The sequence below is a fragment of the Oncorhynchus nerka genome, linkage group LG8 (genome assembly GCF_034236695.1).
Source record: "Oncorhynchus nerka isolate Pitt River linkage group LG8, Oner_Uvic_2.0, whole genome shotgun sequence".
Taxonomy (NCBI): Eukaryota; Metazoa; Chordata; class Actinopteri; order Salmoniformes; family Salmonidae; genus Oncorhynchus; species Oncorhynchus nerka.
The window spans coordinates 3,116,538-3,133,526 of record NC_088403.1 but is presented as its reverse complement, the minus strand read 5'-3'; the positions used below and the strand labels follow the sequence as shown (position 1 = coordinate 3,133,526).

At 50.2% G+C, this 16,989-nt stretch overlaps 1 protein-coding gene across 1 annotated transcript in view; it reads right to left on the bottom strand.

The window, feature by feature from the left end:
- The window catches only part of ptpro (protein tyrosine phosphatase receptor type O), a 138,027-nt gene that overhangs the window by 60,170 nt on the left and 60,868 nt on the right, over nucleotides 1-16,989 (bottom strand). Inside the window, exons 9-13 of the mRNA XM_065022070.1 lie at nucleotides 14,432-14,625; nucleotides 13,131-13,242; nucleotides 10,089-10,252; nucleotides 6,283-6,403; nucleotides 3,758-3,894 (exon numbers count right to left, since the gene is read on the bottom strand). Coding sequence (XP_064878142.1) covers nucleotides 3,758-3,894; nucleotides 6,283-6,403; nucleotides 10,089-10,252; nucleotides 13,131-13,242; nucleotides 14,432-14,625 — 728 coding nt within the window. The remainder of the gene's footprint in view (nucleotides 1-3,757; nucleotides 3,895-6,282; nucleotides 6,404-10,088; nucleotides 10,253-13,130; nucleotides 13,243-14,431; nucleotides 14,626-16,989) is intronic.

Sequence of the window (16,989 nt, the reverse complement as noted above, 5' to 3'; positions counted from 1 at the left end):
ACAGGGTACCATTACAGATGACAGCAGTGTACTACAGGACATAGGAACAGGGTACCATTACAGATGACAGCAGTGTACTACAGGACATAGGGAACAGGGTACATTACAGATGACAGCAGTGTACTACAGGACATAGGGAACAGGGTAATTACAGATGACAGCAGGTACTACAGGACATAGGGACAGGGTACATTACAGATGACAGCAGTGTACTACAGGACATAGGGAACAGGGTATCATTACAGATGACAGCAGTGTACTACAGGACATAGGGAACAGGGTACCATTACAGATGACAGCAGTGTACTACAGGACATAGGGAACAGGGTACCATTACAGATGACAGCAGTGTACTACAGGACATAGGGAACAGGGTACCATTACAGATGACAGCAGTGTACTACAGGACATAGGGAACAGGGTACCATTACAGATGACAGCAGTGTACTACAGGACATAGGGAACAGGGTACCATTACAGATGACAGCAGTGTACTACAGGACATAGGGAACAGGGTACCATTACAGATGACAGCAGTGTACTACAGGACATAGGGAACAGGGTACCATTACAGATGACAGCAGTGTACTACAGGACATAGGAACAGGGTACCATTACAGATGACAGCAGTGTACTACAGGACATAGGGAACAGGGTACCATTACAGATGACAGCAGTGTACTACAGGACATAGGGAACAGGGTACCATTACAGATGACAGCAGTGTACTACAGGACATAGGGAACAGGGTACCATTACAGATGACAGCAGTGTACTACAGGACATAGGGAACAGGGTACCATTACAGATGACAGCAGTGTACTACAGGACATAGGGAACAGGGTACCATTACAGATGACAGCAGTGTACTACAGGACATAGGGAACAGGGTACCATTACAGATGACAGCAGTGTACTACAGGACATAGGGAACAGGGTACCATTACAGATGACAGCAGTGTACTACAGGACATAGGGAACAGGGTACCATTACAGATGACAGCAGTGTACTACAGGACATAGGGAACAGGGTACCATTACAGTTGATGACAGTGTACTACAGGACATAGGGAACAGGGTATCATTACAGATGACAGCAGTGTACTACAGGACATAGGAACAGGGTAACCATTACAGATCCAGCAGTGTACTCCAGACAGGGTCATTACAGATGAGGTAGTGGACATAGGGAACAGGGTATCATTACAGATGACAGCAGTGTACTACAGGACATAGGAACAGGGTACCATTACAGATGACAGCAGTGTACTACAGGACATAGGGAACAGGGTATCATTACAGATGACAGCAGTGTACTACAGGACATAGGAACAGGGTACCATTACAGTGACAGCAGTGTACTACAGGACATAGGGAACAGGGTACACAGATGACAGCAGTGTACTACAGACTAGGATGAACAGTAGGACATAGGAACTGCAGTGACAGATGACAGCAGTGTACTACAGGACATAGGGAACAGGGTACCATTACAGATGACAGCAGTGTACTACAGGACATAGGAACAGGGTATCATTACAGATGACAGTGTACTACTACAGGACATAGGGAACAGGGTACCATTACAGATGACAGCAGTGTACTACAGGACATAGGGAACAGGGTACATTACAGTCTGGCAGTGTACTACAGGACATAGGGAACAGGGTACCATTACAGATGACAGCAGTGTACTACAGGACATAGGGAACAGGGTATCATTACAGATGACAGCAGTGTACTACAGGACATAGGGAACAGGGTACCATTACAGTCTGGCAGTGTACTACAGGACATAGGGAACAGGGTACCATTACAGATGACAGCAGTGTACTACAGGACATAGGGAACAGGGTATCATTACAGATGACAGCAGTGTACTACAGGACATAGGGAACAGGGTACCATTACAGATGACAGCAGTGTACTACAGGACATAGGAACAGGGTACCATTACAGATCTGGCAGTGTACTACAGGACATAGGAACAGGGTACCATTACTGATGACACAGTGTACATATAGGGAACAGGGTACCATTACAGATGACAGCAGTGTACTACAGGACATAGGGAACAGGGTACCATACAGATGACTGCAGTGTACTACCATTAGGGTACAGATGACAGCAGTGTACTACAGGACATAGGAACAGGGTACCATTACAGATGACAGCAGTGTACTACAGGACATAGGAACAGGCATTACAGATGACAGCAGTGTACTACAGATGACAGCAGTGTACTACAGGACATAGGGAACAGGGTACCATTACAGATGACAGCAGTGTACTACAGGACATAGGGAACAGGGTACCATTACAGATGACAGCAGTGTACTACAGGACATAGGGAACAGGGTACCATTACAGTCTGGCAGTGTACTACAGGACATAGGGAACAGGGTATCATTACAGATGACAGCAGTGTACTACAGGACATAGGGAACAGGGTACCATTACAGATGACAGCAGTGTACTACAGGACATAGGGAACAGGGTACCATTACAGATGACAGCAGTGTACTACAGGACATAGGGAACAGGGTACCATTACAGATGACAGCAGTGTACTACAGGACATAGGGAACAGGGTACCATTACAGATGACAGCAGTGTACTACAGGACATAGGGAACAGGGTACCATTACAGTCTGGCAGTGTACTACAGGACATAGGGAACAGGGTACCATTACAGATGACAGCAGTGTACTACAGGACATAGGGAACAGGGTACCATTACAGTCTGGCAGTGTACTACAGGACATAGGGAACAGGGTACCATTACAGATGACAGCAGTGTACTACAGGACATAGGGAACAGGGTACCATTACAGTCTGGTAGTGTACTACAGGACATAGGGAACAGGGTACCATTACAGATGACAGCAGTGTACTACAGGACATAGGGAACAGGGTACCATTACAGTCTGGCAGTGTACTACAGGACATAGTACCATTACAGATCAGCAGTGTACTACAGGACATAGGGAACAGGGTACCATTACAGATGACAGCAGTGTACTACAGGACATAGGGAACAGGGTACCATTACAGTCTGGTAGATGACATAGGGAACAGGGTACTCATTGGACTCAGGGTACCAGACACAGTAGGGAACAGGGTATCATTACAGATGACAGCAGTGTACTACAGGACATAGGGAACAGGGTACCATTACAGATGACAGCAGTGTACTACAGGACATAGGGAACAGGGTACCATTACAGTCTGGTAGTGTACTACAGGACATAGGGAACAGGGTACCATTACAGATGACAGCAGTGTACTACAGGACATAGGGAACAGGGTATCATTACAGATGACAGCAGTGTACTACAGGACATAGGGAACAGGGTATCATTACAGATGACAGCAGTGTACTACAGGACATAGGGAACAGGGTATCATTACAGTCTGGCAGTGTACTACAGGACATAGGGAACAGGGTATCATTACAGATGACAGCAGTGTACTACAGGACATAGGGAACAGGGTATCATTACAGATGACAGCAGTGTACTACAGGACATAGGGAACAGGGTACCATTACAGATGACAGCAGTGTACTACAGGACATAGGGAACAGGGTATCATTACAGATGACAGCAGTGTACTACAGGACATAGGGAACAGGGTACCATTACAGTCTGGTAGTGTACTACAGGACATAGGGAACAGGGTACCATTACAGATGACAGCAGTGTACTACAGGACATAGGGAACAGGGTACCATTACAGATGACAGAGCATCTCTTACCTTGAGATCCTTGTTGATGGTGTTGGTGGGTTTACAGAGCACCTGGTAGAAGTCAACCACTCCCTCCCCGCTCCAGAGCAGGGTCACTGAGGAGTGGGTGGCGTTCACCGCGTACAGGGACCGCGGAGGGGCTGGCTCTGTCACAAACACAACAGGAGAAACGCCTGGGTCAACCTCCACAGACACAGGTAGGACTGTCTTGTCTACTGTTAACCTCTAGTCCACAGACACAGGTAGACTGTAGCTCTGCAGTCGTCCCAGACTGTCTTGTCTACTGTTATCCTCTAGTCCACAGACACAGGTAGGACTGTCTTGTCTACTGTTATCCTCTAGTCCACAGACACAGGTAGGACTGTCTTGTCTACTGTTATCCTCTAGTCCACAGACACAGGTAGGACTGTCTTGTCTACTGTTAACCTCTAGTCCACAGACACAGGTAGACTGTAGCTCTGTGGTCGTCCCAGACTGTCTTGTCTACTGTTAACCTCTAGTCCACAGACACAGGTAGACTGTAGCTCTGCTGTAGTCCCAGACTGTCTTGTTTACTAGTTAGACCGAACTACTGAGGGATGTGGAAAAGGCGGCAGACTGTGTCACAACCCCAGGTTCACTTCCTCAATCAGCGCTGTTATAAGCTGCTATTGTGACATCCAACATCCAGTATACAGTCGTGGCCAAAAGTTTTGAGAATGACACAAATATACATTTTCATGAAGTTTGCTGCCTCAGTGTCTTTAGATATTTGTGTCAGATGTTACTATGGATACTGAAGTATAATTACAAGTGTCAAAGGCTTTTTATTGACAATTACATGAAGTTGATGCAAAGAGTCAATATTTGCAGTGTTGACCCTCTTTTTCAAGACCTCTGCAATCCCCCCTGGCATGCTGTCAATTAACTTCTGGGCCACTTCCTGACTGATGGCAGCCCATTCTTGCATAATCAATGCTTGGAGTTTGTCAGAATTTGTGGGTTTTTGTTTGTCCACCCGCCTCTTGAGGATTGACCACAAGTTCTCAATGGGATTAAGGTCTGAGAAGTTTCCTGGCCATGGACCCAAAATATTGATGTTTTGTTCCCAGAGCCACTTAGTTATCACTTTTGCCTTATGTCAAGGTGCTCCATCGTGCTGGAAAGGCATTGTTCATCACCAAACTGTTCCTGGATGGTTGGGAGAAGTTGCTCTCAGAAGGTGTGTTGGAACCATTCTTTATTCATGGCTGTGTTCTTAGGCAAAATTGTGAGAGTGAGCCCACTACCTTGGCTGAGAAGCAACCCCACACATGAATGGTCTCGGGATGCTTTGCTGTTGACATGACACAGGACTGATGGTAGCGCTCACCTTCTCCGGACAAGCTTTATTTCCGGATGCTCCAAACAATCGGAAAGGGGATTCATCCGAGAAAATGACTTTACCCCAGTCCTCAGCAGTCCAATCCCTGTACCTTTTGCAGAATATCAGTCTGTCCCTGATGTTTTTCCTGGAGAGAAGTGGCTTCTTTGCTGCCCTTCTTGACACCAGGCCATCCTCCAAAAGTCTTCGCCTCACTGTGGGTTCAGATGCACTCACACCTGCCTGCTGCCATTCCTGAGCAAGCTCTGTACTGGTGGTGCCCCGATCCCGCAGCTGAATCAACTTTAGGAGGCGGTTCTGGCGCTTGCTGGACTTTCTTGGGCGCCCTGAAACCTTCTTCACAACAATTGGACCGCTCTCCTTGAAGTTCTTGATGATCCGATAAATGTTTGATTTAGGTGCAATCTGACTGGCAGCAATATCCTTGCCTGTGATGCACTTTTTGTGCAAAGCAATGATGATGGCACGTGTGTCCTTGCAGGTAACCATGGTTGACAGCACCACCCTCCTTTTGAAGCTTCCAGTCTGTTATTCAAACTCAATCAGCATGACAGAGTGATCTCCAGCCTTGTCCTCGTCAACACTCACACCTATGTTAACGAGAGAATCACTGACATGATGTCAGCTGGTCCTTTTGTGGCAAGGCTGAAATGCAGTGGAAATGTTTTTTTGGGGGGGATTCAGTTCATTTGCATGGCAAAGAGGGACTTTGCAGTTAATTGTAATTCATCTGATCACTCTTCATAACATTCTGGAGTATATGCAAATTGCCATCATACAAACTGAGGCAGCAGACTTTGTGAAAATGAATATTTGTGTCATTCTCAAAAGTTTTGGCCACGATTCTATCAACATGACTAATATTAACAGTGGCTTCTCAGAGGAGCTGATATTTTGTCCGTTTGGCTCCATTTGGTCAACACATTGAACACCGATGTCAAAGTGAGGACATGTTGGAAGCTGGATAACCAGGCTCCTTCTCCAATCCTCTTCTCTGGCTACAAACATCTCTCTTTAATGTCATTCTCCCTCTGTTTCTCTACAACCTTTTGTTGCTGCTTTGAGACAAGATGTCCCAGAGACTCCCTGGTGTGTGTGTGTGTGTGTGTGTGTGTGTGTGTGTGTGTGTGTGTGTGTGTGTGTGTGTGTGTGTGTGTGTGTGTGTGCGTACCCAGTTTAATGATGTTGGGGACAGAGGAGTTGCGTTTGCCTTCGGTACAGGCTGATACAGTCAGGTTATAAATGTCTCCTGGAGGCAGAGCCAGACTGGCAGCCATCACATTACGGGTGACCTGCAGGGGGAACAGGGATAAAACACACTGTCAGGACAACACTACACACACCCATCACATTACGGTGACCTGCAGGGAGAACAGGGATATAACACACTGTCAGGACAACACTACACACACCCATCACATTACGGTGACCTGCAGGGAGAACAGGGATAAAACACACTGTCAGGACAACACTACACACACCCATCACATTACGGTGACCTGCAGGGAGAACAGGGATATAACACACTGTCAGGACAACACTACACACACCCATCACATTACGGTGACCTGTACAGGGATATAACACACTGTCAGGACAACACTACACACACCCATCACATTACGGTGACCTGCAGGGGGAACAGGGATATAACACACTGTCAGGACAACACTACACACACCCATCACATTACGGTGACCTGTATAGGGGATATAACACACATGTCAGGACAACACACTGTCACACTACACACACCCATCACATTACGGTGACCTGCAGGGGATATAACACACTGTCAGGACAACACTACACACACCCATCACATTACGGTGACCTGCAGGGATAAACACACTGTCAGGACAACACTACACACACCCACATTACGGTCCTGCACACTTACACCTGCAGGGAACACACTGTCAGGACACAACACACCCACTGTCAGGACAGGGATACACACACCCATCACATTACGGTGACCTGGCAGGGATATAACACACTGTCAGGACAACACTACACACACCCATCACATTACGGTGACCTGCAGGGATATAACACACTGTCAGGACAACACTACACACACCCATCACATTACGGTGACCTGCAGGGATATAACACACTCACATTACGGTGACCTGCAGGGATAAAACACACTGTCAGGACAACACTACACACACCCATCACATTACGGTGACCTGCAGGGATATAACACACTGTCAGGACACACTGGTGACCTGCAGGGATATAACACACTGTCAGGACAACACTACACACACCCATCACATTACGGTGACCTGCAGGGATATAAACACACTGTCAGGACAACACTACACACACCCATCACATTACGGTGACCTGCAGGGGGATAAAACACACTGTAACACACTGTCACCTGCAGGGACACTGTCAGGACACACTACACACACCCATCACATTACGGTGACCTGCAGGGATATAACACACTGTCAGGACAACACTACACACACCCATCACATTACGGTGACCTGCAGGGGGAACAGGGATATAACACACTGAGGACAGGGTGACCTAGGGATAACACACTGTCAGGACAACACTACACACACCCATCACATTACGGTGACCTGCAGGGATATAACACACTGTCAGGACAACACTACACACACCCATCACATTACGGTGACCTGCAGGGGGAACAGGGATATAACACACTGTCAGGACAACACTACACACACCCATCACATTACGGTGACCTGCAGGGATATAACACACTGTCAGGACAACACTACACACACCCATCACATTACGGTGACCTGCAGGGAGAACAGGGATAAAACACACTGTCAGGACAACACTACACACACCCATCACATTACGGTGACCTGCAGGGATAAAACACACTGTCAGGACAACACTACACACACCCATCACATTACGGTGACCTGCAGGGATATAACACACTGTCAGGACAACACTACACACACCCATCACATTACGGTGACCTGCAGGGATAAAACACACTGTCAGGACAACACTACACACACCCATCACATTACGGTGACCTGCAGGATATAACACACATCACACACCCATCACATTACGGTGACCTGCAGGGAGAACAGGGATATAACACACTGTCAGGACAACACTACACACACCCATCACATTACGGTGACCTGCAGGGATATAACACACTGTCAGGACAACACTACACACACCCATCACATTACGGTGACCTGCAGGGATATAACACACTGTCAGGACAACACTACACACACCCATCACATTACGGTGACCTGCAGGGATATAACACACTGTCAGGACAACACTACACACACCCATCACATTACGGTGACCTGCAGGGGGAACAGGGATATAACACACTGTCAGGACAACACACTGTCAGGACAACACTACACACACCCATCACATTACGGTGACCTGCAGGGGGAACAGGGATAAAACACACTGTCAGGACAACACTACACACACCCATCACATTACGGTGACCTGCAGGGATAAAACACACTGTCAGGACAACACTACACACACCCATCACATTACGGTGACCTGCAGGGGGAACAGGGATATAACACACTGTCAGGACAACACTACACACACTGATATGACAAGATCACACCCTCAGGAGGCTGAAAAGGTTTGGCATTAGTTCTCAGATCCTCAAAGGGTTCTACAGCTGCACCATTGAGAGCATTTTGACTGGCTGCATCACCGCCTGGTATCGCTCTACATCCGACCGCAAGGTGATACAGAGAGTATTGTGTACAGGCCAACACATCACCGCCCTGTATCGCTCTACATCCGACCGCAAGTCTGGAGGTGTGGATGTGTGGAGGTATGGAGGTCTGGGGGTGTGGAGGTGGGGAGGTATGGAGGTCTGGGGGTGTGGAGGTGGGGAGGTATGGAGGTGTGGATGTGTGGAGGTGTGAAGGTGTGGAGGTGTGGAGGTCTGGAGGTGTGGAGGTGTGGAGGTGTGAAGGTGTGGAGGTGTGGAGGTCTGGATGTGTGGTGTGGAGGTGTGGATGTGTGGAGGTCTGGAGGTGTGGAGGTGTGGATGTGTGGAGGTGTGAAGGTGTGGAGGTGTGGGGGTGTGGAGGTGTGGGGGTGTGGAGGTGTGGAGGTGTGGAGGTGTGGATGTGTGGAGGTGTGAAGGTCTGGAGGTGGGGAGGTATGGAGGTCTGGGGGTGTGGAGGTGGGGAGGTATGGAGGTGTGGATGTGTGGAGGTGTGGATGTGTGAAGGTGTGGATGTGTGGAGGTGTGAAGGTCTGGAGGTGTGGAGGTGTGGATGTGTGGAGGTGTGAAGGTGTGGAGGTCTGGAGGTGTGGAGGTGTGGATGTGTGGAGGTGTGGAGGTGTGAAGGTCTGGAGGTGTGGAGGTGTGGATGTGTGGAGGTTTGGAGGTGTGGAGGTGTGGAGGTCTGGAGGTCTGGAGGTCTGGAGGTGTGGAGGTGTGGTGTGGAGGTGTGGAGGTATGGAGGTGTGGAGGTATGGAGGTGTGGAGGTGTGGAGGTGTGGAGGTCTGGGGGTGTGAAGGTGTGGAGGTGTGGAGGTGTGGAGGTGTGAAGGTGTGGAGGTGTGGAGGTGTGGGAGGTGTGGAGGTATGGAGGTCTGGAGGTCTGGAGGTGGAGGTGGAGGTATGGAGGTGTGGAGGTGTGGAGGTGTGGAGGTGTGGAGGTCTGGAGGTGTGAAGGTGTGGAGGTGTGGAGGTGTGAAGGTGTGGAGGTGTGGAGGTGTGGAGGTATGGAGGTGTGGAGGTGTGGAGGTGTGAAGGTGTGGAGGTGTGGAGGTGTGAAGGTGTGGAGGTATGGAGGTCTGGAGGTCTGGAGGTGTGGAGGTCTGGAGGTATGGAGGTCTGGAGGTCTGGAGGTGTGGAGGTGTGGAGGTATGGAGGTGTGAAGGTGTGGAGGTCTGGAGGTGTGGAGGTGTGGAGGTCTGGAGGTCTGGAGGTGTGGAGGTGTGGAGGTGTCAGTGACTCACATCAGTGGAGTAAGTCCTCTTGGATCCCTTCTTGCCGTGAGCTGTGACCTGCCAGTGTAGCATCCTGCTGTGGGACATGTCTATGAAGAGCTCCCCGTAGGTCCAGCGGACGTACAGAGTCCCATGGATGTAGTCTACTGACGAGATGTGGGGGGCCTCAGGAGCTGCGGCAGAGCAGGAGGACATGAGGATGTGTGTGGTGCCATGGTGTGTGTGTGTGGTGCTATAGGGTGTGTGGTGCTATAGGGTGTGTAGTGCTATAGGGTGTAGTGCTATAGTGTGTAGTGCTATGGGGTGTGTAGTGCTATAGGGTGTGTAGTGCTATGGGGTGTGTAGTGCTATGGGGTGTGTAGTGCTATAGGGTGTGTGGTGCTATAGTGTGTGGTGCTATAGGGTGTGTAGTGCTATGGGGTGTGTAGTGCTATAGGGTGTGTAGTGCTATGGGGTGTGTAGTGCTATGGGGTGTGTAGTGCTATAGGGTGTGTGGTGCTATAGTGTGTGTGGTGCTATAGTGTGTGTGGTGCTATAGTGTGTAGTGCTATAGGGTGTGTAGTGCTATGGGGTGTGTAGTGCTATGGGGTGTGTAGTGCTATAGGGTGTGTAGTGCTATGGGGTGTGTAGTGCTATAGGGTGTGTGGTGCTATGGGGTGTGTAGTGCTATAGTGTGTGTAGTGCTATGGGGTGTGTAGTGCTATGGGGTGTGTAGTGCTATGGGGTGTGTAGTGCTATGGGGTATGTAGTGCTATGGGGTGTGTAGTGCTATGGGGTGTGTGGTGCTATAGTGTGTAGTGCTTTGGGGTGTGTAGTGCTATAGGGTGTGTAGTGCTATAGGGTGTGTGGTGCTATAGTGTGTGTGGTGCTATAGTGTGTGTAGTGCTATGGGGTGTGTAGTGCTATGGGGTGTGTAGTGCTATGGGGTGTGTAGTGCTATAGTGTGTGTAGTGCTATGGGGTGTGTAGTGCTATAGTGTGTGTAGTGCTATAGTGTGTGTAGTGCTATAGTGTGTGTGGTGCTATGGGGTGTGTAGTGCTATGGGGTGTGTAGTGCTATGGGGTGTGTAGTGCTATGGGGTGTGTAGTGCTATGGGGTGTGTAGTGCTATGGGGTGTGTAGTGCTATGGGGTGTGTAGTGCTATAGTGTGTGTAGTGCTATGGGGTGTGTAGTGCTATAGTGTGTGTAGTGCTATGGGGTGTGTAGTGCTATGGGGTGTGTGGTGCCATGGGGTGTGTAGTGCTATGGGGTGTGTAGTGCTATGGGGTGTGTAGTGCTATGGGGTGTGTAGTGCTATGGGGTGTGTAGTGCTATGGGGTGTGTAGTGCTATGGGGTGTGTAGTGCTATAGTGTGTGTAGTGCTATAGTGTGTAGTGCTATGGGGTGTGTAGTGCTATGGGGTGTGTAGTGCTATGGGGTGTGTAGTGCTATGGGGTGTGTAGTGCTATGGGGTGTGTAGTGCTATAGGGTGTGTAGTGCTATGGGGTGTGTAGTGCTATGGGGTGTGTAGTGCTATGGGGTGTGTAGTGCTATAGTGTGTAGTGCTATGGGGTGTGTAGTGCTATGGGGTGTGTAGTGCTATGGGGTGTGTAGTGCTATGGGGTGTGTAGTGCTATAGGTGTGTAGTGCTATGGGGTGTGTAGTGCTATGGGGTGTGTAGTGCTATGGGTGTGTGTGTAGTGCTATGGGTAGTGCTGTGTAGTGCTAGTGGGGGGTGTGTAGTGCTATGGGGTGTGTAGTGCTATGGGGTGTGTAGTGCTATGGGGTGTGTAGTGCTATGGGGTGTGTAGTGCTATGGGGTGTGTAGTGCTATAGTGTGTGTGTGCTATGGGGTGTGTAGTGCTATGGGGTGTGTAGTGCTATGGGGTGTGTAGTGCTATGGGGTGTGTAGTGCTATGGGGTGTGTAGTGCTATGGGGTGTGTAGTGCTATGGGGTGTGTAGTGCTATGGGGTGTGTAGTGCTATGGGGTGTGTAGTGCTATGGGGTGTGTAGTGCTATAGTGTGTGTAGTGCTATGGGGTGTGTAGTGCTATGGGGTGTGTAGTGCTATGGGGTGTGTAGTGCTATGGGGTGTGTAGTGCTATGGGGTGTGTAGTGCTATGGGGTGTGTAGTGCTATGGGGTGTGTAGTGCTATGGGGTGTGTAGTGCTATGGGGTGTGTAGTGCTATGGGGTGTGTAGTGCTATGGGGTGTGTAGTGCTATGGGGTGTGTAGTGCTATAGTGTGTAGTGCTATAGTGTGTAGTGCTATGGGGTGTGTAGTGCTATGGGGTGTGTAGTGCTATAGGGGTGTAGTGCTATAGGGTGTGTAGTGCTATGGGGTGTGTAGTGCTATGGGGTGTGTAGTGCTATGGGGTGTGTAGTGCTATGGGGTGTGTAGTGCTATGGGGTGTGTAGTGCTATGGGGTGTGTAGTGCTATGGGGTGTGTAGTGCTATAGTAGTGCTGTGTGTGCTATAGGGTGTGTAGTGCTATGGGGTGTGTAGTGCTATGGGGTGTGTAGTGCTATGGGGTGTGTAGTGCTATGGGGTGTGTAGTGCTATGGGGTGTGTAGTGCTATAGTGTGTAGTGCTATGGGGTGTGTAGTGCTATGGGGTGTGTAGTGCTATGGGGTGTGTAGTGCTATAGTGTGTAGTGCTATAGTGTGTGTAGTGCTATGGGGTGTGTAGTGCTATGGGGTGTGTAGTGCTATGGGGTGTGTAGTGCTATGGGGTGTGTAGTGCTATAGTGTGTAGTGCTATGGGGTGTGTAGTGCTATGGGGTGTGTAGTGCTATAGGGTGTAGTGCTATGGGGTGTGTAGTGCTATGGGGTGTGTAGTGCTATAGTGTGTGTAGTGCTATGGGGTGTGTAGTGCTATGGGGTGTGTAGTGCTATGGGGTGTGTAGTGCTATAGTGTGTGTAGTGTTATGGGGTGTGTAGTGCTATAGTGTGTGTAGTGCTATGGGGTGTTTAGTGCTATGGGGTGTGTGGTGCCATGGTGTGGGTTTGTGTGTGTGTGTGTGTGTGTGTGTGTGTGTGTGTGTGTGTGTGTGTGTGTGTGTGTGTGTGTTACCTGTAACAAAGCTAACAGTAGAGCTGTCACAGCAGCTGAGAGGGGGATCGCCCCACGTCACCATGGTAACACGGAAGTTGTAGTACCAGGCCGGCAACAGATCTGTCACTCTCTGGAGGAGGGAGAGGAGGAGAGATGAAGAGGAGGAGAGAGGGAGAAGAGGAGAGAGGGAGAGATCTGTTAAAACAGGGGACAACCACAGTACCAGACCAGCAACAGATCTGTCTCTCTCTAGAGTAGGGAGGGAGAGACCTGTTAAAACAGGGGACAACCACAGTACCAGACCAGCAACAGATCTGTCTCTCTCTAGAGTAGGGAGGGAGAGACCTGTTAAAACAGGGGACAACCACAGTACCAGACCAGCAACAGATCTGTCTCTCTCTGGAGTAGGGAGGGAGAGAGGGGAGAGATCTGTTAAAATAGGGGACAACCACAGTACCAGACCAGCAACAGATCTGTCTCTCTCTAGAGTAGGGAGGGAGAGACCTGTTAAAACAGGGGACAACCACAGTACCAGACCAGCAACAGATCTGTCTCTCTCTGGAGTAGGGAGGGAGAGAGGGGAGAGATCTGTTAAAATAGGGGACAACCACAGTACCAGACCAGCAACAGATCTGTGTCTCTCTGGAGTAGGGAGGGAGAGACCTGTTAAAACAGGGGACAACCACAGTACCAGACCAGCAACAGATCTGTCTCTCTCTGGAGTAGGGAGGGAGAGACCTGTTAAAACAGGGGACAACCACAGTACCAGACCAGCAACAGATCTGTCTCTCTCTGGAGTAGGGAGGGAGAGACCTGTTAAAACAGGGGACAACCACAGTACCAGACCAGCAACAGATCTGTGTCTCTCTGGAGTAGGGAGGGAGAGAGAAGAGAGAGCTAGAGGAGGGAGGGAGAGAGAAGAGAGAGCTAGAGGAGGGAGGGAGAGAGATGAAAGAGCTAGAGGAGGGAGGGAGAGAGAAGAGAGAGCTAGAGGAGGGAGGGAGAGATGAAAGAGCTAGAGGAGGGAGGGAAGAGAGAAGAGAGAGCTAGAGGAGGGAGGGAGAGATGAAAGAGCTAGAGGAGGGAGGAAGAGAGAAGAGAGAGCTAGAGGAGGGAGGGAGAGAGAAGAAAGAGCTAGAGGAGGGAGGGAGAGAGATGAAAGAGCTAGACGAGGGGTGAGCCTAGTGACACACGTCATCTAACATAAAAGTACCTCCACAAAACAGTCTGGCTACAACCCTGCTACAAGCAGATAGGTGATTGGCTAAGGCCCTGCGGCAGGTGATTGGCTGGGTCAGGGTTAGGGCGGGACTAGTTACCACGGATGCGATGACTGAGGCGGTAGCAGCGATCTCGTAGTACGTGGTCCACTCGGAGGACAGCGTGACAGGGTTGAAGAAGAATGTCTGCAGGACGTACTTTCTGAATGCCACGTGGTACGGTCTCTGCCACGACAGGATGACTGCAGTCGGGCTCAGAGAATACACCACCAGCTCCCGCACTCCGGTTGGCTCTGGAGACAGACAGACAAAACCAGGCAGCCAATCAGAACCAACATCAGGCTACAAACAGCTGATTAAATTCAAAACCAAAGCAACAAGCTGATTCAGCCACTCCATGATTTGATTAACAAGGACTGTGTTCCAAATATTACACTATTCCCTATGGGCCCTGGTCTAAAGTAGTGCCCTACCCCTATGGGCCCTGGTCTAAAGTAGTGCACTACCCCTATGGGCCCTGGTCTAAAGTAGTGCACTACCCCTATGGGCCCTGGTCTAAAGTAGTGCACTACCCCTATGGGCCCTGGTCTAAAGTAGTGCACTACCCCTATGGGCCCTGGTCTAAAGTAGTGCCCTACCCCTATGGGCCCTGGTCTAAAGTAGTGCACTACCCCTATGGGCCCTGGTCTAAAGTAGTGCACTACCCCTATGGACCCTGGTCTAAAGTAGTGCCCTACCCTATGGACCAGGGTCTAAAGTAGTGCCCTACCCCTATGGGCCCTGGTCTAAAGTAGTGCCCTACCCCTATGGGCCCTGGTCTAAAGTAGTGCCCTACCCCTATGGGCCCTGGTCTAAAGTAGTGCCCTACCCTATGGGACCTGGTCTAAAGTAGTACACTACCCCTATGGGCCCTGGTCTAAAGTAGTGCACTACCCCTATGGGTCCTGGTCTAAAGTAGTGCCCTACCACTATGGTCCCTGGTCTAAAGTAGTGCACTACCCCTATGGGTCCTGGTCTAAAGTAGTGCCCTACCCCTATGGGTCCTGGTCTAAAGTAGTGCCCTACCCCTATGGGCCCTGGTCTAAAGTAGTGCCCTACCCCTATGGTCCCTGGTCTAAAGTAGTGCACTACCCCTATGGGCCCTGGTCTAAAGTAGTGCCCTACCACTATGGTCCCTGGTCTAAAGTAGTGCACTACCCCTATGGGTCCTGGTCTAAAGTAGTGCCCTACCCCAATGGGTCCTGGTCTAAAGGAGTTAACTACCCCTATGGGCCCTGGTCTAAAGTAGTGCACTACCCCTATGGGCCCTGGTCTAAAGTAGTGCACTACCTCTATGGGCCCTGGTCTAAAGGAGTGCACTACCCCTATGGGCCCTGGTCTAAAGTAGTGCACTACCCCTATGGGCCCTGGTCTAAAGTAGTGCACTACCCCAATGGGCCCTGGTCTAAAGGAGTGAACTACCCCTATGGGCCCTGGTCTAAAGTAGTGCACTACCCCTATGGGTCCTGGTCTAAAGTAGTGCACTACCCCTATGGGCCCTGGTCTAAAGTAGTGCACTACCCCTATGGGCCCTGGTCTAAAGTAGTGCACTACCCCTATGGGCCCTGGTCTAAAGTAGTGCCCTACCCCTATGGGTCCTGGTTTAAAGTAGTGCCCTACCCCTATGGACCCTGGTCTAAAGTAGTGCCCTACCCTATGGGACCTGGTCTAAAGTAGTGCACTACCCCTATGGGCCCTGGTCTAAAGTAGTGCACTACCCCTATGGGTCCTGGTCTAAAGTAGTGCCCTACCACTATGGTCCCTGGTCTAAAGTAGTGCACTACCCCTATGGGTCCTGGTCTAAAGTAGTGCCCTACCCCTATGGGCCCTGGTCTAAAGTAGGGCACTACCCCTATGGGCCCTGGTCTAAAGTAGTGCCCTACCCCTATGGGTCCTGGTCTAAAGTAGTGCCCTACCCCTATGGGCCCTGGTCTAAAGTAGTGCCCTACCCCTATGGTCCCTGGTCTAAAGTAGTGCACTACCCCTATGGGCCCTGGTCTAAAGTAGTGCCCTACCACTATGGTCCCTGGTCTAAAGTAGTGCACTACCCCTATGGGTCCTGGTCTAAAGTAGTGCCCTACCCCTATGGGCCCTGGTCTAAAGTAGGGCACTACCCCTATGGGCCCTGGTCTAAAGTAGTGCCCTACCCCTATGGGTCCTGGTCTAAAGTAGTGCCCTACCCCTATGGGCCCTGGTCTAAAGTAGGGCCCTACCCCTATGGTCCCTGGTCTAAAGTAGTGCACTACCCCTATGGGCCCTGGTCTAAAGTAGTGCCCTACCCCTATGGACCCTGGTCTAAAGTAGTGCCCTACCCCTATGGGTCCTGGTCTAAAGTAGTGCCCTACCCCTATAGGCCCTGGTCTAAAGTAGTGCCCTACCCCTATGGTCCCTGGTCTAAAGTAGTGCCCTACCCCTATGGACCCTGGTCTAAAGTAGTGCCCTACCCCTATGGTCCCTGGTCTAAAGTAGTGCCCTACCCCTATGGTCCCTGGTCTAAAGTAGTGCCCTACCACTATGGTCCCTGGTCTAAAGTAGTGCACTACCCCTATGGTCCCTGGTCTAAAGTAGTGCACTACCCCTATGGGTCCTGGTCTAAAGTAGTGCCCTACCCCTATGGA